This window comes from Manis javanica, chromosome 12, assembly GCF_040802235.1.
Source record: "Manis javanica isolate MJ-LG chromosome 12, MJ_LKY, whole genome shotgun sequence".
NCBI lineage: Eukaryota > Metazoa > Chordata > Mammalia > Pholidota > Manidae > Manis > Manis javanica.
Genome location: NC_133167.1, coordinates 52,138,457 through 52,162,084, shown reverse-complemented (window position 1 = coordinate 52,162,084; position 23,628 = coordinate 52,138,457). Strand labels below are relative to the sequence as shown.

Here is a 23,628-nt window from a genome sequence, read left to right as displayed (position 1 = left end):
GTTTTTATATGGTCATCTGGGTCTCATATTGTGTTGTGTTTTTTATCGAGTGACAATAATGTAGTATTATTAAGACCCTCTGTAATGGCCAGAACTGGTTATTTAACTGCAGGGTCAATGCAAAATAAAATTGAGGCCCCTACCTCAAAAACTATGAAGAATTTCAAGGTGATGATAGTAGAGCATTCAGTCACAAGGCCGTGACTGTGGGGGCCTGTAGGAACACATGGGTTCTGCCCCCAGGAAGGACATCATGATGTCTGTATAGTGCTACCAATGCTTGGGAAATAGTTTTCTTTCCATTAAGATCACACTTCTGTGGCTGGGAAAATGTGAGTTAGAGAATCAGATGAAGATATCAGACAGGTATTTTATTTTCTGATAACAGAGGTGGGGAAATAATGTGACACTATCCAGAATTAACTGGTTGTTTAATTAGACAAATATTTACCGAGTGCCTCTTATATTCCCAGCACTGTGCTCGGAGCTGAGCACACACTGGAAAACACAGTAGACCATGTCCTGATTTTTGTGGACCACACAGTTCCATGTGGAAGACAGATGGTAAATAAGGAAAGGAATAAATAAATTATAGACTAATGACACCACTTTGAAGTGACTAAGCTGCACTATAATAGGGAAAAACAGGAAAGACGACATAACCTCTGGTAGTCAAGGAAGGCATCTTTGGGGGTGCGATATAATTAGTCATGAGAAATACATATGCCATCATTCAGATGACTGAATATATATTCCCCAGATATATTTGGTCTTCATCCACAGTTCCTGAAGACACTGCAGGGCCTTGCAGGTGAAATAGGTGTCTTGTCATTGTGATGAGAGACTTTTGGCCATTACGGAGGGTTTTAATGATACTACATAATTGTCACTCAATAAAAAACAACACGATATGAGACCCAGATGACCATATAAAACATTTGCCAAGGGCTGGGGCTGGAGGCTGAATCAGTTGATGGCCAGTGATTTAGTTAATCAGAAATATGCAGTGAAGCCCTCACAAAAACCCCTGAGAAGAGCTTATCACTCTCTTGGGCCCTGGTTCTCTGTTGGAGAGAGAGCTTCTGTGCTTGGAATCGGAACGCGGTCCATGTGCCACCAAGCCAGGTCCCAAGCTCCTCAAGAACAGAAGTTCCTTCGCTTGGGACCTTGCCCTCTGTATCTCTTCATCTGGCTTGCATCGTTTATCAAACTGTATCCTTTATTAAACTGGTAAATGTAAGTGTTTTCCTGAGTTCTGTGAGCCACTCTAGCAAATTAATTGACATAAGGGGGAGGTCGTGGGAACCTCCAGTCTGTAGCCAGTTGAAGCACAGGGGACTGCCTGGAGCTTGCCACTTGGGTCTGGAGCGGGGTATGGAGGGCAGTCTTATAAAACAGAGCCCTTGGGGACTCTGGTGCTGTCTCAGGGCAGGAAGACCCCTTCTCACCCTGTACACACACACACACACACACACACACACACACACACACACACAAAACACATTGCAATTGGCTCTGGGAACCCAAAAGGAGCTGTACTGTCACTGCAGTGTATACTGCTGTTGTATGAAAAAAACATAGGGGAGGGGCTCTGCCTAACATGGGGTTTCAGGGCATTGCATTTGGAGGCAAGGGATGAATTCCAGCTCCTTTACTTAGTTGTGGGATTGGAGGCATATGTGTCCTCTATGTCAATTTTCTTATCTGTAAAATGGTAATAATAATAGTATACACCTCATAAAATCTATGCTAGAATTAAAGGAGTTACTAAGTGCTCTGTTTTTCAAACTAAAAATAAAATCAGACCAGCCACCTAAGAAGGAATCAGCCTTGCAAAGATCTCCAAGAGTTCCTGGCTCATGAGACAGTCATTGCAAAGGCCCTGGGGTATTTTCAGAACCTACCAGAAGGCCACTGTGCAGAGAATATAAGCATGAAAGAGAAAGGTCTATGGGAGGGAATCTGAGTTTTTTCCAACTCTTGAGTGAAACTGTCAGCCAAAGAATTAACTTTGTAAACTTAGTAAAAGTGGAAAAAAAAAAAAGGCACCCAAATCCCTGGCACTGTTACATTACCGTGCAATATAAAAGCCATTTGCAAAGCCTAAAACCCAGGCTCAAAAGGACTTCTGAAATTAATAGGAGGTTATTATGCTGTGTAGTTTTGTCACCATGTTACTGTCCCTCCTTCATGTCCACTTGACCAGCACGCACCATCACATCCTTCTGCGATCCATGCGGCATAAATACAACAGACTTCCTTTCTCTTTAACAGATAAACCAACTTTCTAATGAATAATCAAAGGGTTACCAAATTCCAAATACCACCAAGGACGTACATACTTTATAAAAGAGGAAATCTAGGGGGAAAAAAATCCAAAATCCCAGAGGATGAGTTAAGACAGAGACAGCAACAGGCTTCATAAATAACTATACCTTGTGCAGCTAACTCTTTCCACCTCTCTTTGTTCTGCTGGATGATGTCCACCAGGTTGTTTTTGAAGCTCTTTAGGTCCACACTTTCAAGGGAGTAGTCTGGGAAATAGGTTCCATCGTTCATGGGGCCTTTCATATTGGATAGTCTAAACGATCAGCAGCATGTAAACCAATAAAGGTGTTTAAGCTTACAGTAACAACCAAAGAAACCAGAAAATACCAGGTTGGGATGTGGGATGAGGGAACAAAGCCTGAAACACTTTACAAACCAGCCGGAGAAGCAGCATGGCGGGGGCTCAGGCTGTTTTGAGCACATATCAGTGCTGCCTGCCTCCCTCCTTTCCTCCCCTCCCAGAGAAGGCCAGGACTCTGGCCGGGACTCCCTGGGTCTGTCAGGGATCCCAGAGTAGCGGGTCTGGAGCCCCTACTATTACAGGGTGGCCAGGACTGATTAGAAGAGCAGAAACTTGAGGTGCACTGGCTTAGTCGAGTCCGTTAGTGAGCATCACTAAGGAGGTATCACAGCTCTGGAGCCCAAGGTGGAGTAATGGCACCTGCCCCTTCATCCGCTACGTGATCACCAAGCTATCCCGAATCTTTCTCGGGTAGAACATTCCCTCAGTTTCCCCATTAGCACAACACTAAGGGAACCTGTTGGTGTGCTATTAGGAAAAGTGACGCGTTCAGATGTGCAAGAATTTAGCTGATTATTCTGCAACCATAAGTTTTAATAATATATCTTAATAATTGATCAATGAAAAATGTCTAGTTTGAAATACTCTCAGTACATTGTATATAGTATGACATGGATTTTACTCGTATTCATATTATCTAAAAGACTATCTTTCTGGATATACAAGTGGGTTGTGTTTGGTTTGTTTGTAAGTACACAGCACAACCAAGTATATCCAAGACACAATACATAGATCCACAGTGAAAATTCAAATAGTTTTATTTTCCTGAGTATCTAATACTGAGTATCGAATACTGTTACAGTCCTGTATTTTGCAATGGACAAGTTATTTTCAAAGGCAGATGCAATATAACATATAGCCACCAGGTGGCAATACTACCTAATAATTCTTGTAAGAATTTTCTGCCTGGATGTAATCATAAGTAAATGATTATTAAATGACGCAAAGATTTTAAAAAAAAGAAAAGAAAATACCAAACCTGCTTGCCCCATAGGAAGAAGTTTCTGCTTTTGAGGCTTCCTCTATAAGAGGAATAATAATTTTCTCTGTTGAGTCTGTCAGAAGGGAAAATGTTGGCTCTACTATAAAATCAATGAAACCTGGAAGAGAAAAAAAGATAAATTTAAATGTTATAATTTTATCAGTAACAATGAAAAGTCTCTGATGCACTGATAGCAAGTATCAACTACCATACTGATTCAGTTTACCACTTGTAATTATTTTTACTCTATTAACACAATCTTCAGAGGTAGTGTAACAGCTGTATAAAATAATCTTTCAGGCAGTGGAAGTGATACAATTTAAGCTTGCTAACTCAAGTACATTGGCTTTCCTATTTAATATTCAACCTTATACTACTGTTAACAGTAAATTCAGATCTAACCAGAGTGAATATATTTTCTTCTGTCAGTGAGAGGAGTCATTACCTTTCTGTAAGGTCTTTCTCTCTTGCTTGTTGAATTTATTATTGACCAACAAGAAATAATATCTAAACTCCAAAGAAACTGAATAATTGAAGTTTTTTCTCCAGTCACAGGAAAGCAAGCATTTTTGTTTCCTCTTACTAATTTATCAGTCATAGCTTTCTGCCAGTCTGTTAACGTTTCAGTTGCTGTTTATTATTCTTCTATGTAAAGTGTTAGTTCACAGTGTGGGCGTGTTCTGTCAAATCATCAAAGACACAGTAACAGCTCTGGGAGACAGCATTAACCCCACCAGTTCAAGATGCAGGGATTGAATAAAGATTTTTACATTTAAAGTACACATATCAAGACAGAAAGTAACACACAGAAAGAGTGGGGCACTCTCCTCGAGGGACCGCTTACCACCCAGCGTTTAGGTGGAGAAGGAGACAACCTATTCTAACCTCTGCACTCACTTCATCACTTCATAGTCCCAGGGGAGGTGTGGCGCTGGAAATCTAGTGCTTTCTGCCTTAAACTCATCTGGGAGCTGTGGAATACCTTCTGAATATGGTAAGTGGAGGAAGGCTTTTTTAGTGTTAGTGTCCCTGGAAATACCCACATTTGAAGAGTAGCAGTAATTCACATTCCAAGTAATTGTATTAGTTACAATACGCATGAAGGCACATTTTAATTCAAACAAAACTTCAATAGTCTTGTGCTTTAATCGATGCCTTTGTTAGGAATGTTAGGTAGAAAAATAGACATGACCAGCTAGAGAAGGGGAAGATCAAGTTCAAGGAAAAAACTGCCCAAACTCTGCCCAGGTTGGGGGTCCCATTGAAGACAACAAAGGCTTAGCAGGGAGGGAGATAACTTCTTTGCCTATTGGGACCAAGCTAAACTGGTCCCACCCTGATGCCAGAGTGGGTGTGATAGAACAAAACTAAGGACTGCCCAAACCACAACTTGTCATAATCCCATTAAACTTGTGGTTCCTGCTCCCAGCCCCCCACCCTCCAACCACACCCCCATGAGCTTCTTTTGTGCATTTTGCAAAAAAGACATGCACACCAAGAGGAATGGGTGTATAAGTAGAGCTGTCAATCAAATAACCACACTCTGTCAATCAAAGAAGTGCTTCCCAGCTAGGTGGTGATGAATAGACCTTCTCCTAAAACTTTGCGGCCTTTGTCTACCTTGACTCTGGCCTGCTCCTCCCTTAGAGTGTATTCAAATAAAACTGCCTTTGTTTGCCTTGATTCTGGCTCTACTCCTCCCTTGGAGTGTGTTCAAATAAACTCACTCTGCTTCCCTGTTGTATCTCTGCCCTTCAATTCTTTGTTGCTACAGGGCAAGAACCAAGGAGAACAAACTCAACCAGTCAAAGCAATGTTAACTGGCCACCCAGGATGCTATTTCAAGTTCTGTCTATGGTTTTAAATGCCTGGGATATGGGGACTGTCAAATGAGCTGTTAGCCCTGTTAACATGGCAGCAATTTATATTACAGCAACAAGCCTCGGAAACTTCCATTCTTCCCAGCTGGCTTGAGGAGGTCCTCAGCCTGCTCCATTCAGTCATGTGTGTTACGGTAGTTAGAAAAACAGCTATTGGAACTGGGTGGAAAGCAGGAAAGGCAAGAGCAAGCTTTTGGACAGCTGACCTCTGCTTTGTAGGAAGTGGTATCTGATCAGGTAGAAAGGTAAGGAGGCCATCATTTTGTGTAGTGAGCTTATGGATCAGTAATGAAGATGCTGGCCTAGGGAATAACTATTACAAATATTCAAATTATGCAGCATAGCAATATTATGATTAAAAATGGGCTGGACAATACAAATACAAGTGAAAAGAGTGAATATGGCTAGAAGCAATATCATTTTCTAAATTTTCTATTGTTGGCTTATCTACTCATCAGTTTTTTTTCCAAAACAATATGAGCTAGTGTATTAAACATATTATGCAAACTTAGTGATAACAGAAGAGATACATTAATATTTTCATGCATTGTCCTATGTACAGAGGAATGCACAATACAATAATTAGCAATGAAAAAATAAAAATGTTATCTTTTACACAAGTAGAAAGTCCTCTATATTGCTCTATATTGTAAAAGTGTTACAGATAGAATTATAATTACATTTACTAATATTGGTTTATTGAATTAGTTTTGTGGTAATGTTTCAAAATCTTATTGAACACCATATAGAACAGTTTAAAGATCCTGTTTATTGTGAATAAGTAAGATTTTCATGGATGTCACCTCTCTGAACAATACGGTGTATCCATTTGAAAACTGTCAATTACACAATCACTCTTGACGACCACCAGCTGTATTACCTATTTGTGACTGGGCCACCAATGTCGACTTCCGATCACAAAGTGGGGAAAATGGAAGCCCTAATTCAGCTTCTTTATCTCCCTGTGGAAAGGAAAGCTCATTAGTACAGACTTGGGTTAGAGGTGCTCAGGTGAAGAGCAGCCCAGATACAAAGCCTAGAAAAGCTGTACCTTTCATTTCTTAATTGGCACTGCATATTTATTTCTTTACAAAACCAAAAACCATAGCCCAATTGTATATAATTTTATTTGGATGGTCTCCTTTTTGGGTCCACATTGCAGAGGGAAAAGCCATGCACACTTTCAGTGCTTGGAGACTCTGCTTTGGTATTGCAGCAGGAGGGACAGAGGGCATGCCACCCCAGGTGTGCCACCGCGACGGGCACATTATTTCAGAATTGAGAACAAAGCAAGTTCCAAGTGACTCAGAAAGAAACTTTGACCCTCCCTAGTCCCACACAAAACTGCATACCTTAGATAGCTATGTTACAATGTAAACTAGGTGTGGTGGACAGGGAGGGATGTGGCTAAGTTTGTTGAAATTCCTCTCTGTGCCCCCTCATTGTTTCACCAAGTATTTCATTTATAAAACATTTGCTCTTTTCATATTACTGTGAATTATTTCCTTTTCCTTTGAAGTTTCAGATCCCTACCCCTTTTTCCCTGGCTCAGGATCACATACGTACCTCATTCTCCCTGACTGTTTTTGGAACCCATGTTATGGCTTCCCCATATAGAAGTAATTAAACTGTTTTTTTCTCCTGTTAATTTGTCTGATGTCAATTTGATTCTTAGACCAGCTAGAAGAACCTTGAGGGGTAAAGGAAATTTCTTGCTCCCCAACACAACCCCTTGATTATAAAGACAAACCTTTGCTCTCTGGAATTTTCTGAAGTCACCATAAATGTCATCTCAGTGTGTTATTTGGCATTTAATTAACAATCCAACTCATGTATTTTTCTGCTTTTTTTCTTCCCCATGCCAAATACATCAGCAGATCTTCAATATCAAGACTATGATTAGACTGCTTTTTGAAATTAAAAGCATATGAGCATTGTGAAACATCTTTCTCCATATTAACCAATTTTAATTGAATCTCTCACAGCAAGTTATGAAGAATATCCTCAACATTCTTACATTCTGTATGCATAATTTTATTTTAATGTATTCTTCCCTGAGAAAATTGAAATGTCACTGATTTTTTATTATTTGATCTTATCTATCGTAGATTGAGCACATATGCTAAAGAATTCCATTTATGTTTAGGTTTAACATCATAAGTGCTAATTAGATTTTCATCTCCTAAAATAAAGGCTGCTCTGGGCAAAACTGCATCATCACAAGGTTTATCAGACCTTGGTGCTTTTCTTTGCATTCAAGGGGTTGTGCTTATAAAAGAAACTGGAGAGGGGATACTTCACTTGCTCCCCTTCAGTTATCTGGCTATTTGAAAGAATGCTTTGGGCTCTATTTTCTCCTCAGCTATTGGTTGTATACCTTCATGGGGTACACTGGCCTGGCGTAAGACCACAGCTCAGGACACGTGCTCAGGGTCTAAAATCAGGAGACAAAAGGGCAGGGCCTTCACTTTTGCTTTGTTGAGGAATCTATGTAACATGCAACCTCTGTCTGAGGGCATCAGCACTTCTGTTTATTCTGTTTCCCCAACATCTTTTCATCATAATCTTTACATCACGTCAGTGTGTTTTATTGGCTTTAAAGTTTTTATTGACAATGTTTTCTGGTGCATTCCTTCTACACCATGCCTCTGATTATAAAGGTGCAGTAAGACTGAAATCAAAATTGTTTGGGAAAACTCTAGATATGGTCATCAAAGAAGTGTTTTACCATGTCACAACTTGGAGAAAATAAGGAGACTTTCTGTGACTCCCCCCAGCACCTGTCCTTGTTCCCCTAGGGAGTAACAATATTCATTAAGAATTAATTTTTATACCTGGCTTAAGGGACTGATGGAAGGGCATTATGAGTGCCTTGGAGCTACAGGACACAGAGTTGAATCACTGCTGTTCAATAGTCTATCTCTGCCAATGCACACGTATCACAGCCCTAGCTGAAATGAATTCTTATCTGTTACCTAACTTGGTAATTTTGGTTATCATCAAATGTACTCATTTTAGGAGTAAAGTCATAATAATATCTCCCTAATAGGATTATCTAAGATAATTTATGTGAAGCCTGAGGACAGTGCCTAATATTTAATAAATAGTTAAATGTTAGCTAATAAGAAGCATAATTCGTAATAGCAAAAACAGAGAGCTGTGCAAATTTAAGGTATTTATCATGTCTAATGCATAGCTTGGATGGTGTTAAACCACAGGAGAAAGGATCAGTGCATAATTTAGTATGTAATAGAGTGACACTGGCTCTTTTCCCCTCTCTTTTCTAGCAAGGAATTGACATGACAGGAATTTCACTTTTGAAAGATTAATTCGTCAGCAGTGTGGGGATGGTTTGAAGTGAATTAAGCATGACTCTTGAGCTTCAAACCTGAATGAAAAGGAGTCTTTGCTGACACTAATAGAAATAAGACAATCAGGATGAGGCTACATTTGAAGACTATTATGGACTTGATTTTTAACTTGTTGAGAATAAGGTATAAGAATAATATCATTAATAATTTATGTTAAAATATAAATAATAATATTGTTAAACTAGAAATGGATTTACTCATAGACTTCAAAGGAAATGCAATATTGAGGATATTTATTGGATATATGCAGATACAACTGATTGATTTTATTGGTCAAGGAACTGCTGTCTGATATATTAATGAAGGTGTTTTTATACTGTGTAAGTCCTTGGACCTAAAAATGATCATTTGGGCCTGAAAAAGGCACTATGATGATCTATCTTCCATGAGCTAAATTTTATAGACTGCTGGATGGTAACATTTTCATATAGGATTTAGGCATTTGACAGACACATGCAGGATTGACCTTACAGATGGAGTGAGAAATTTTATTTGCTTCTTCAATTCCACAATTGGTTTAGAATATTAAATTTCCATTGCTAAAGCACACTGAATGCTAAAGGGCATTAATTATTTAATTTATATATTATTTCAAAGTATTATTTATTTTTTAGGATGAATAAAGGCCAGGAGGGCAGGATTAGCAGAGAGCTCTATAGCCAGACTATCAGGGCACCAGAAATCCAATGGGACAAGGGGGTACTACCGAGGGAGAGGGAAAGATACGTAAAGAGAAAGTTAGGATCCCTCAGCACAAATTTGACAAACCACAATTTTCCTTGTTCAGTCCTCAAATACTTTCCATCAAGATGAAATAAAGGGTCAAAGAGGCAAACATTGTGTAAAATCAAACAGTTTTTCTCAGAGGTTGTGCTTTCATTTGAGGGTGCAGCCTTTAGGAGGCCAAAAATATACTTTCAGAAATCAGAAAAGTAATATGCATTATTATACACACTATGTTCTGGTTTATTGATTTCTATATGTGTGTGGAATTACAGGGCCCGAAGGCCCTAAACTCAGGTATGCCCCTGAATCTCTGCACCTGGTCTTAGGGGTGAGCCTGCGGGCGGGCGGGCAGGCAAGCGGAGAATGGCCATGGCAGCCTGATGTGCTCAAGCGCCACAGTTGATGCCTGTCTCTGCGATTCTCTTGGCAGTTGTGCAAGTTTCTTCTTTGAAGGCCTGTGATAAAGACCTAATAATTGTTGTTATGCTTTCCTAACTGTGTGAAATGTTCTGACAGCTGTCAGTCATCCATCAAATCCAGTCACTTAAGGGTACATTTTTTCTTTTTTGCATTTTCTCTGAAGCCAAAAGGGTTTCTATAGCTTTAAAGAAGCAAAGAAGATAAGAAAGGGTGAAATACAAAAATGTTGGGAAACCTTTTACAATGAAAACTAAGTGTTAATCACAGAAGCAAGACTGACAGCAAACATGTGGGAAGCTGCTGGGCACAGGCTCAAGCCAACCACAGGCCAAGGCAGGGCTGGACAGGCCTCTCTCTCTATAGGGGAATGTAACTGGGGGGCGGGGGGAAGGTGCTGTGGTTCTGTCTTCTTTGGACACCTCATTTAAGGGATTTAGGCCATCTAATTACCTTCCTTAATTCCTTCTGAAAATGGCTCTCCTAAATTCTAAGAAAGCTACCCAAACTGCTTAAATATTTAATGATTATTAGCTCTAATACATTTACTTTAATCAAAATTTATGATATGATATAATTGTATTTTTGTTAGCATTATAAATATTTTGTAGAACATTCGTACCCCTTGTAAAATTGGTGTTTACAAAAACTTGCCTCCATGCCTCTTAAAGCTACAACCTTTGGTTTTTAAATTGTAAGTTATTATTCCAGCTCTTATCTACAATTCTTTACATTCAAGAAAACTTTTCAGTTGTATCTCTGAATTTTTTATGTCAGATCCTTAGCTAAGAATGTACTAGCTAAATATATTTTTATTACTATGGAAAATGCAATTTACTTTGAAATAACACACTTTGTACTACTTGTAGCAATGCTGAAGAAAATACAGGAGACTGACTGTAAACAATTTAGAATAAATAATCGTATGACTGTCCCTCCAAATAGCTTTCATTTCCCTTGTTCCCTTGTTTCTCCTTGGCTGACAAGCTAGTGCTTAGAGGTAAATGTAGATTTTACACAAATGTTAATTTCTTTTATATGTCACAAACAACTAGTTGAAAAAGGGAAAAATTCACATAATTATTTGGTTCATATAGTATGAAGTATCAGTAAATTATAATGTCAGTGGCTATTTTTTAACTTAATTATATTAACTTCTTCCTACCTTGCCTACCTAGTCTGCTCAAGAAGAGAATAAGAAGCAAAAACCTGTCTTCCATTATTAATGGTTATTTCCTTAGCTGATACCTCCATCTCTAATCTCTCCAGTCACAGGAGGAATGAATGAAGCATCTACCAAATCCACCCATTACAGTCAGAGGGCAGAGGCAACTGAGTTGACCTGCACAAATACTCGAAGAGGTAGCATTAAATGTACTGATGAATATCACAAGCATGCTGTCAAACATGTCTTGGAGATGAAGATCTGCTTTACCTCTACGATCATCTGCTTCTTCAAGAGTCAGAAATAAAAGTTTCTCAAGAGTTCAGATTTGGGATACAATTTTGATTTCTTTGGCTATAGCTTTCCATAGCTTGGGAAGGTTCACCTAAAGTAGTTACTCCAAGGAAAGGGGTAACATTGATGAGATTTTTATACATGATACGATACTTTGGTTTACATTGGTTTGTTCCCAGATACACATTATTTTAAAAATTCTCAATGTCTATTTAAGCCCTTTTGTCAGATAAAAATGAACTTGGTGGAGGCGGGAGCCAAGATGGCGGCGTGAGTAGAGCAGTGGAAATCTCCTCCCAAAAACACATAGAGCTATGAAAATATAACAAAGAAAAATCTTCCTAAAATAGAGACCACAGGACACAGGACAACATCCAGACCACATCCACACCTGCAAGAACCCAGCGCCTTGTGAAGGGGGTAAGATACAAGCCCCGGCCCGGCGGGACCCGAGCGCCCCTCCCCCCGGCTCCCGGCGGGTGGAGAGAAACCGGAGCAGTTTTTTTTTTTGGCGAGCGCTTTTTGGAAGCCTTAGAGGGACGGGCCCCCGTTGCTGGGGAGGCGGGGTGGCGGGACCGGTGAGGAGGTGCCTGGGAACGGCGCCAGAGGACAAAGAATATCCCGCGTTTCTCCCTGCGAGACCTGGGGGCGGGTGCCTGAGACCGGTGCCTGAGGACGGAGGAGGTCGCGCGTTTTTCCCCTTTTTTTTTTTTTTCTCTTTTTGGCAAGCGCTTTTTGGAAGCCTTGAAGGGACGGGGACCCCAGTGCTAGGGAGGCACGGTGGCGGGACTGGTGAGCGGGTGGCTGGGACCGGCGCCTGAGGACAAAGAATATCCCCCGTTTTTCCCTGCGGGACCGGTGGGCGGGTGCCTGAGACCGGCACTTGAGGACAGAGGAAATCGCGCGTTTTTCCCCTTTTTTTTTTCTCTTTTCTGCGAGTGCTTTTTGGAAGCCTAAAAGGGACAGGGACCCCGGTGCTAGGGAGGCAGGGCGGCGGGACTGGTGAGCAGGTGCCTGGGACCGGCACCTGAGGACAAAGAATATCCCGCATTTTTCCCTGTGGGACCGGTGGGTGGGTGCCTGAGACCAGCACCTGAGGACGGAAGAAATCGCGCGTTTTTCCCCTTTTTTTTCTCTCTTTTTGCCAAGTGCTTTTTGGAAGCCTTGAAGGGACAGGGACCCCGGTGCTAGGGAGGCAGGGCGGCGGGACTGGTGAGCGGGTGCGTGGGACCAGTGCCTGAGGACCAAGAATATTGAGCGTTCCTTCCCTGCGGGACCGGTGGGTGGGTGCTTTTTGGAAGCCTTGAAAGGACAGGGACCCTGGTGCTAGGGAGACAGGGCAGCAGGACCAGTGCGCGGGTGCCTGGGACCGGCACCTGAGGAAAAAAAAAAAAAATCGCGTGTTTTTTCTTTTTTTTTTCCTTTCTGTTCCCTCTCTCATTGTTGCTGTTGTTGTTTTGGTTTGGAGAGTGCTTTTTGGAAATCTTAAAGGGGCAGGACAGGTCACTTAGACCAGAAGCAGGGAATCTGGGGATCTCTGGGCACTCTAACCCCCTGGGCAGCAGGGAGCACAGAGGCCCCTTACGGAGATAAATAGTCTCCTGGCTGCTCCCCCTCTAACGGGGCTCCACCATTTTGGAGGAACAGCCCCAGCCAGGCCAAGCCCACAGCAACAGTGGAGATAAACCCCAAAGCAACTGGGCAGGAAGCAGAAGCCCTGTCTGCGCACAGCTGCCCAGCACAAGCCACTAGAGGTCGCTATTCTCCCAGGAAAAGGCTACAAACCAACAAGAAGGGAAGCTCTTCCAGCGGTCACTTGTACCAGCTCTGCAGACTATCTCTATCACCATGAAAAGGCAAAACTACAGGCAGACAAAGATCACAGAGACAACACCTGAGAAGGAGACAGACCTAACTAGTCCTCCTGAAAAAGAATTCAAAATAAAAATCATGAACATGCTGACAGAGATGCAGAAAAAAATGCAAGAGCAATGGGATGAGATGCAGAGAAAAATGCAAGAGCAGTGGGATGAGATGCAGAGAAAAATGCAAGAGCAGTGGGATGAAGTCCGGAAGGAGATCACAGATGTCAGGAAAGAGATCACAGAAATGAAACAATCCCTGGAAGGATTTATAAGCAGAATGGATAAGATGCAAGAGGCCATTGAAGGAATAGAAGCCAGAGAACAGGAACGTATAGAAGCTGACATAGAGAGAGATAAAAGGATCTCCAGGAATGAAACAACACTAAGAGAAATATGTGACCAATACAAAAGGAAAAACATTCGTATTATAGGGATACCAGAAGAGGAAGAAAGAGGAAAAGGGATAGAAAGTGTCTTTGAAGAAATAATTGCTGAAAACTTCCCCAAACTGGGGGAGGAAATAATCGAACAGACCATGGAATTATACAGAACCCCCAACAGAAAGGATCCAAGGAGGACAACACCAAGACACATAATAATTAAAATGGCAAGGATCAAGGACAAGGAAAGAGTTTTAAAGGCAGCTAGAGAGAAAAAGGTCACCTATAAAGGAAAACCAATCAGGCTAACATCAGACTTCTCAACAGAAACCCTACAGGCCAGAAGAGAATGGCATGATATACTTAATGCAATGAAACAGAAGGGCCTTGAACCAAGGATACTGTATCCAGCACGACTATCATTTAAATATGATGGTGGGATCAAACAATTCCCAGACAAGCAAAAGCTGAGGGAATTTGCTTCCCACAAACCACCTCTACAGGGCATCCTACAGGGACTGCTCTAGATGGGAGCACCCCTAAAAAGAGCACAGAACAAAACACACAACATATGAAGAAGGGAGGAGGAGGAATAAGAAGGGAGAGAAGAAAAGACTCTCCAGACAGTGTATATAACAGCTCAATAAGCGAGCTAAGTTAGGCAGTAAGATACTAAAGAAGCTAACCTTGAACCTTTGGTAACCACGAATCTAAAGCCTGCAATGGCAATAAGTACATATCTTTCAATAGTCACCCTAAATGTAAATGGACTTAATGCACCAATCAAAAGACATAGAGTAATAGAATGGATAAAAAAGCAAGACCCATCTATATGCTGCTTACAAGAAACTCACCTTAAACCCAAAGATAAGCATAGACTAAAAGTCAAGGGATGGAAAAACATATTTCAGGCAAACAACAGTGAGAAGAAAGCAGGGGTTGCAGTACTAATATCAGACAAAATAGACTTCAAAACAAAGAAAGTAACAAGAGATAAAGAAGGCCACTACATAATGATAAAGGGCTTAGTCCAACAAGAGGATATAACCATTCTAAATATATATGCACCCAATACAGGAGCACCAGCATATGTGAAGCAAATACTAACAGAACTAAAGAGGGAAATAGACTGCAATGCATTCATTGTAGGAGACTTCAACACACCACTCACCCCAAAGGATAGATCCACCGGGCAGAAAATAAGTAAAGACACACAGGCACTGAACAACACACTAGAACAGATGGACCTAATAGACATCTATAGAACTTTACATCCAAAAGCAACAGGATATACATTCTTCTCAAGTGCACATGGAACATTCTCCAGAATAGACCACATACTAGCTCACAAAAAGAGCCTCAGTAAATTCCACAATATTGAAATTCTACCAACCAATTTTTCAGACCACAAAGGTATGAAAGTAGAAATAAATTCTACAAAGAAAACAAAAAGGCTCACAAACACATGGAGGCTTAACAACATGCTACTAAATAATCAATGGATCAATGAACAAATCAAAATAGAGATCAAGGAATATATAGAAACAAATGACAACAACAACACTAAGCCCCAACTTCTGTGGGATGCAGCGAAAGCAGTCTTAAGAGGAAAGTATATAGCAATCCAGGCACACTTGAAGAAGGAAGAACAATCCCAAATGAATAGTCTAACATCACAATTATTAAAACTGGAAAAAGAAGAACAAATGAGGCCTAAAGTCAGCAGAAGGAGGGACATAATAAAGATCAGAGAAGAAATAAACAAAATTGAGAAGAATAAAACAATAGCAAAAATCAACGAAACCAAGAGCTGGTTCTTTGAGAAAATAAACAAAATAGATAAGCCTCTAGCCCAACTTATTAAGAGAAAAAGAGAGTCAACACAAATCAACATAATCAGAAATGAGAATGGAAAAATCACGACAGACTCCACAGAAATACAAAGAATTATTAAAGACTACTATGAAAACCTATATGCCAACAAGCTGGAAAACCTAGAAGAAATGGACAACTTCCTAGAAAAATACAACCTCCCAAGACTGACCAAGGAAGAAACACAAAAGTTAAACAAACCAATTACAAGCAAAGAAATTGAAACAGTAATCAAAAAACTACCCAAGAACAAAACCCCGGGGCCGGACGGATTTACCTCGGAATTTTATCAGACACACAGAGAAGACATAATACCCATTCTCCTTAAAGTGTTCCACAAAATAGAAGAAGAGGGAATACTCCCAAACTCATTCTATGAAGCCAACATCACCCTAATACCAAAACCAGGCAAAGACCCCACCAAAAAAGAAAATTACAGACCAATATCCCTGATGAACGTAGATGCAAAAATACTCAATAAAATATTAGCAAACAGAATTCAACAGTATATCAAAAGGATCATACACCATGACCAAGTGGGGTTCATCCCAGGGATGCAAGGATGGTACAACATTCGAAAATCCATCAACATCATCCACCACATCAACAAAAAGAAAGACAAAAACCACATGATCATCTCCATAGATGCTGAAAAAGCATTTGACAAAATTCAACATCCATTCATGATAAAAACTCTCAGCAAAATGGGAATAGAGGGCAAGTACCTCAACATAATAAAGGCCATATATGATAAACCCACAGCCAGCATTATACTGAACAGCGAGAAGCTGAAAGCATTTCCACTGAGATCGGGAACCAGACAGGGATGCCCACTCTCCCCACTGTTATTTAACATAGTACTGGAGGTCCTAGCCACGGCAATCAGACAAAACAAAGAAATACAAGGAATCCAGATTGGTAAAGAAGAAGTTAAACTGTCACTATTTGCAGATGATATGATACTGTACATAAAAAACCCTAAAGACTCCACTCCAAAACTACTAGAACTGATATCGGAATACAGCAAAGTTGCAGGATACAAAATCAACACACAGAAATCTGTAGCTTTCCTATACACTAACAACGAATCAATAGAAAGAGAAATCAGGAAAACAATTCCATTCACCATTGCATCAAAAAGAATAAAATACCTAGGAATAAACCTAACCAAGGAAGTGAAAGACTTATACTCTGAAAACTACAAGTCACTCTTAAGAGAAATTAAAGGGGACACTAATAAATGGAAACTCATCCCATGCTCATGGCTAGGAAGAATTAATATCGTCAAAATGGCCATCCTGCCGAAAGCAATATACAAATTTGATGCAATCCCTCTCAAATTACCAGCAACATTCTTCAATGAATTGGAACAAATAATTCAAAAATTCATATGGAAACACCAAAGACCCCGAATAGCCAAAGCAATCCTGAAAAAGAAGAATAAAGTAGGGGGGATCTCACTCCCCAACTTCAAGCTCTACTACAAAGCCATAGTAATCAAGACAATTTGGTACTGGCACAAGAACAGAGCCACAGACCAGTGGAACAGATTAGAGACCCCAGAAATTAACCCAAACATATATGGTCAATTAATATTTGATAAAGGAGCCATGGACATACAATGGCAAAATGACAGTCTCTTCAACAGATGGTGCTGGCAAAACTGGACAGCTACATGTAGGAGAATGAAACTGGACCATTGTCTAACCCCATATACAAAGGTAAACTCAAAATGGATCAAAGACCTGAATGTAAGTCACGAAACCATTAAACTCTTGGAAAAAAACATAGGCAAAAACCTCTTAGACATAAACATGAGTGATCTCTTCTTGAACATATCTCCCCGGGCAAGGAAAACAACAGCAAAAATGAGCAAGTGGGACTACATTAAGCTGAAAAGCTTCTGTACAGCGAAAGACACCATCAATAGAACAAAAAGGAACCCTACAGTATGGGAGAATATATTTGAAAATGACAGATCTGATAAAGGCTTGACGTCCAGAATATATAAAGAGCTCACACGCCTCAACAAACAAAAAACAAATAACCCAATTAAAAAATGGGCAGAGGAACTGAACAGACAGTTCTCCAAAAAAGAAATACAGATGGCCAAGAGACACATGAAAAGATGCTCCACATCGCTAATTATCAGAGAAATGCAAATTAAAACTACAATGAGGTATCACCTCACACCAGTAAGGATAGCTGCCATCCAAAAGACAAAAAACAACAAATGTTGGCGAGGCTGTGGAGAAAGGGGAACCCTCCTACACTGCTGGTGGGAATGTAAATTAGTTCAACCATTGTGGAAAGCAGTATGGAGGTTCCTCAAAATGCTCAAAACAGACCTACCATTTGACCCAGGAATTCCACTCCTAGGAATTTACCCTAAGAACGCAGCAATCAAGTTTGAGAAAGACAGATGCACTCCTATGTTTATCGCAGCACTATTTACAATAGCCAAGAATTGGAAGCAACCTAAATGTCCATCTGTAGATGAATGGATAAAGAAGATGTGGTACATATACACAATGGAATACTACTCAGCCATAAGAAGTGGAAAAATCCAACCATTTGCAGCAACATGGATGGAGCTGGAGAGTATTATGCTCAGTGAAATAAGCCAAGCGGAGAAAGAGAAATACCAAATGATTTCACTCATCTGAGGAGTATAGGAACAAAGGAAAAACTGAAGGAACAAAACAGCAGCAGAATTACAGAACCCAAAAATGGACTAACAGGTACCAAAGGGAAAGGAACTGGGGAGGATGGGTGGGCAGGGAGGGATAAGGGGGGGGAAGAAGAAGGGGGGTATTAAGATTAGCATGCATGGGGGGGAGGGAGAAAGGGGAGGGTGGGCTGCACAACACAGAGAGGACAAGTAGTGACTCTACAACATTTTGCTAAGCTGATGGACAGTAACCGTAATGTGGTTGTTAGGGGGGACCTGATATAGGGGAGAGCATAGTAAACATAGTATTCTTCAGGTAAGTGTAGATTAAAAATTTAAAAAAAAAAAAAAGAAAGAAAGAAAGAAAAGGGGGATTACTCCTTAACAGGATAAAACTATTGGTAAATCAAAGATCAACGCATGCTTTAAATATCCTTAATGTTGATCACTTAAAGGGTGTCAGATGATCAGCTATGGAGGTACTCTTTTCTGATAATATTCCTTTCTCTTAATTAAAAAAAAAAAAAAAAAAGCAGTTACTGTGTGCTGACCTCCAATGAGTTCTGCACAGTGGTATAGAGGGCATGTCAAAGTGTGGGCAAAGGGTCTGTTTGTTTCTACGCAGAAGATCAAGGCCTAGCTTGGATACCCAGAAAATGAACTAAGATACGATATGAGGAGGAGCTTCCGGCATCAGCACTCTCTGGAGGACTCGTGCCGGGGGATGATCATCAAAAAGCCTCCACAGGGATCCGGACGATGCTGCGGTTGTGGCTGCATCCAGCCCACCATCTCCTGGACTTGCCATAAGAAGGAGGAGGGAGATGTCTAGGCTGGCATGTGCATACAGTGAGACAACGAATTTGACTGGATCTGTACTGTTGGAACTCAACCAGGAGTTGGGAGGGGTGCAAGTTGTAGCACCCCAAAATCTCATGACTATAGACTATCTATGGTTAAAAGAACATATGGGATGTGAACAGATCCCAGAAATGGGCTGCTTTAATTTGTCTGATGGTTCAAGTACAGTTGGAAAATATCCATCATATCATAGATAAATTTTCACAAATGCCTAGGGTGCCTAAATGGTTTTCTTGGCTTCACTGGAGATGGCTGGTAATTATAGATTTGCTTTGTTTATGTCACCGTATTCCTATTATGTCAATATGTGTGTGCAAATTAGTTAGTAGTTTAAAACCTATACATACTTAAGGTACTATACAAGAAGATATGTCAAAGAAATAATCAATCCTCCCAAGTTTCCTTCATATGCTACATCTATAGCTTTTCTTCTTCCTTCCTAATTACAAACTTTAAATAGAATTCGTGCCTCATATCGAATTTACCGAGTATCATAATTCCTCCAGGTGGTAAAGATACCTCGAGACAAGTGCTGGGCATAGAAGCCACAGGGCATAAATCTGCAAAGAAGTAAAAAGCTAACCTTTGCAAACAATATGGCTTCTCTCTCACTTACCAACTTTACATTTCCCTGTATGGCCCCGGAAGATGACTGGTTAGCCAGAGACGGGTAAGATTCCTCAAGGGAGGAACAACCTAAGACAGGCACAGTCGCAGGGGGGCCATCAGGTGAGAATTTGGGGATCAACAGAGGTGAGGCTCAGAACCTCACCCCCCCTGCTTTGAGAGAAATCTTCTGCATCCGTGGATGTCTTGCTGCCCTTGTCTAGCCTGGATTAATACTTAGTCCATAGGCACACACCTGATCATCTGATCATCTACATTTGCCTTCTTACAGCACTAAACTAGGTTTTCTACCTTTATCTTGCATCTACCTACCACTTCAGCATTTTATTAAAAATAAAAATAATAATAATAATAGGAGAAATGTGGGATCAACATATAAATCAAGTACAAAAATCAAATGAATATTCATATTTGACCTGATGGTTTATAGGTCATATTGCATGATCAAAACCGAAAGTTTCTGTGATGACTGCCCTTGTACTGTTCACCATGTAAGAATTTATTCACTCTGTAAGAATTCGTTCACCATGTAAGAACTTGTTCGTTATGCTTCAGAAGATTGGAGACTGACGAGAATTAGGCTTGAGATGGATTAATGATTGTACATTGAGCATTGACCCCCCTATACTGAATTTTATTGTTGTTAACAACCATTTGATCAATAAATATGAGAGATGCCCTCTCAAAAAAAAAAAAAAAAAAAAAAAAAATGAACTTGGTAGACAAATTATTAAGAAACTGACTTTGAAGTCACACATCTCAAAATTCTTCTGGGTTTTTTTGAAACATTAACTCATATATATGTACATGTACATATATACACAGACACACATATATGCATGTGTGTATTTATATGTGCACAGGCACACAAATTTTCTTGTTGCTCTTGAAGTTCTAAAAATCAGCTCTTTCTTTGAGTATTTTTTCTGAATTTTGGAAATTATATCCAGTCTCTAAACCTACTGAATGAATTCCAAGTTTACCACTATATTGCACAGAACAAAAGGAAGAATATTTTTCCTAATTGGCTACTTCTTAAACTTCATGGTTGTGTTGGGAATGTATTTTTAAAATTGTGCCCAGATCCTTCAAAGTTTGACTTTAAATGACTATCAAATAATAAAATATCAATGGATCTCTGATACTTTGCCTTAGAAAAATATAAAGCTTAAAATGGCTGGGAGGGTAATAATACCAATTCTTCATATTTGTACTATCTCTATAGCATGGAAAGACCTCTTCCATTCATTCTATCATTTTGTTCCTCACAAGCATCCTGGAGAGGAGGCAAAATAGGGTTATAGGTAAGAAGGTGAAGATTCATCAGCAGTGTGCCAGAAAAGATGGAAAGCTAGGGCTTACCCTTGGGTTATCTGAAGCCAAGTCCAAATATCTGTTACCTGTATTATTAGGCTTCTTATGTTTGCTCAGTATACATAAAGTATTTTCTTTAACAAAAACACAAAATGTTTACATTTATACTGCAGCTAAGGGCAGTGATGAGCTCTTGGCAGACCTAACCTAATTTGCCTCAAATTCTCTAGAAGAGAAAATGGATCACATGGCACAATATTCAGATTCTTAGTACATTTGGAAGGGATGAAGGAATATAGTTCCAAATTGCTTCATAAAAGTGCTATTTTGACCCCCTAAGATGAAAACCCCAGTTACCCTGGCTAGATGTATAGCAAGAATGGCTCTATCGGCACTGTGGGTTCTAAAGAGTTATGTTTTCAGAGGTAGTTCTGTGAAGATGAGCAAGAATAAAAAAACATGGAAGCACCATTGCAGTCCTGCATATTTCTAAGGCATCTGCATAGATACACAGATCCAGTTAAATAACTCAGGTGACATACATTCAAAGCAGAGCATGTACCAAGGAGTTTTAGATTCATTGCTGTATCCACCCAAAGGGCCAAAATTTGTGGTATGCCAAGAATAAGTATGGGTAACGGAAATTCATTTAGTTAACTAAATGTGAAAACATTTTACCTTTTAGAGTCAATGTCATATTTTAGCATAAAACTCTCATTAAGATAAACTTGTTTTGCTTGTAAAACATGTTTGTGGACATGACAGTACAAACTCTCTTGTTTTGACCTTAACTTCATGTTCTCTTGTTTTGCTATATATGTTTATGACGGGGATTTGAAAGTCATTTACTATAAAAAAATCCAGAGACTGAGAAATATAAGATTCCATTAATAAAAGCTCAAGTCCTAAATCAATTTATTTTGATCCGAGAGGATTTTTGTAGTTGAAGAGGCAATGATTGCCAAGATAGTTTGGTTTTTATAATGGTCCACATTATCATGTATGCTTTACTCTCCATTGGGCTGTAAGTATCTTGCCCTACATGTTAAGGTCATTCAAGCAAAGGCTATGATTTTGAACATTTTGGAGTGACACAAATGCCTGTCATTGCTCACCAAGAGTCCTGCCAAGAAACAAAACAGAACAAACACCTGACACCTCCTTTATCTAAGTAACGTAATCTGAAAAATGCTTGCAGATCACAAAAACATGCCAAGGGCCATGACGCTCTACCTATTCCAAGACCTGACCTTTCATGTTGGGTGTATTTTCATCTCTAATATTCATATATCTGAGTCACTGTTTCCCAGACACTGAGAATGACAGAGGAGCTAAGGAGCCTTATGGAACAATTTCCTTCTACCATGAAATTCATATGCCAAAAATCATTGCCTGCTGGGAGCTTCATTATTAATATTAGTCATCTTTACAGAAAATTCAAGAATAAGGTGGTGAGGTTAAAAAATATCTAGACTCAATTTCTTTGAATTCATTACTCTCATGATTCTGTCAGGTTTTTTTGTTTGATTTCAAATCAACAAAAGGGATAACCCAAGTCATGGTATTATTTGGAGAGCTAATAGTAGTTTTCAAGAGTCTCTGATATTTATTAGATATCTTTTTTAATAGCAATTTTTTTAGAATTCTTTAAATCATTCATGAGGCACCTTTATTTGATAGATTGTTTTTTTTAATCAAGGGAAAATTTATGTATAAATCTTACATATAAATTATAAACACATTTGTGTAACTAACACCAATTAAGATATGAAACATTTCTATCACTCCAAAAAGTACTCTTAACCTCTTGCGGAGAAGCCCACCCCATAGAGGCACCCACAATTTTTGCTGTTGTCATTGTTCTATTTCACTGATTTCTGCTTTTATATTTATTATCTCCTTGTATCAACTTATTTCGCTCTAATTTTCTTAACTTCTCCTAGCTTATTTAGGTGGAAACAGATAACTGATTTATACTTTTGTTTTCTTCTAATAATGAGCTTTTAAAGCTATAAAATTTTCTCAAGCATTGCTTTAGCTACATCCCACACATTTTCTTATGTTGTGTTGTCAAGATCATTCAATTTAAAACATTTAACTCTCTTCTTAACCTGAGCAAAGTCATTTTATCTTTTCATGTTTTGGTTTTTTTCATCTCTAATATGAGAAGGTTATTCTGAAAGATTGCTAAGGTCTCTTTAGATTTACCATTTTCTGATTAGCAGTAGGATGAGTATATCAAATCATAACTTTTGATTGCCCATAATGCAATTGGCCTGTAGAAATGGACAGATTTTAACATTTAGCTTTTTTTTTTGTAAGCACAAAATGCATTAAAAAATTTTTTAAACTAATTTTAGTATGAAAATCCTTGGAATTAGAAGATGCTATTCAGTAACTTTCTCTAGGACTATGCAATGCTATTTCAAAGTGAAACCATATATCATACCCATTAACAATGGGAGACAGAAACCAGAGTTATCTAAATATAGTAAAAAATGTCTTTATGTCTTCAGAATAGGCATAAAATCAGTGAGGAAACATTAAAAATAAAGAATACTAACATACCAAATA

At 39.4% G+C, this 23,628-nt stretch overlaps 1 protein-coding gene across 9 annotated transcripts in view; it reads right to left on the bottom strand.

Annotated features, from left to right (window-relative positions):
• The window catches only part of PDE1A (phosphodiesterase 1A), a 339,079-nt gene that overhangs the window by 29,867 nt on the left and 285,584 nt on the right, over positions 1-23,628 (bottom strand). For all 9 annotated transcript variants that reach the window (XM_073218588.1, XM_017660167.3, XM_073218587.1 and 6 more), the window contains 3 exons: positions 6,372-6,453; positions 3,609-3,729; positions 2,436-2,581 (listed from right to left, as the gene is read on the bottom strand). In XM_073218588.1, the coding sequence (XP_073074689.1) occupies positions 2,436-2,581; positions 3,609-3,729; positions 6,372-6,453 (349 nt within the window). The remainder of the gene's footprint in view (positions 1-2,435; positions 2,582-3,608; positions 3,730-6,371; positions 6,454-23,628) is intronic.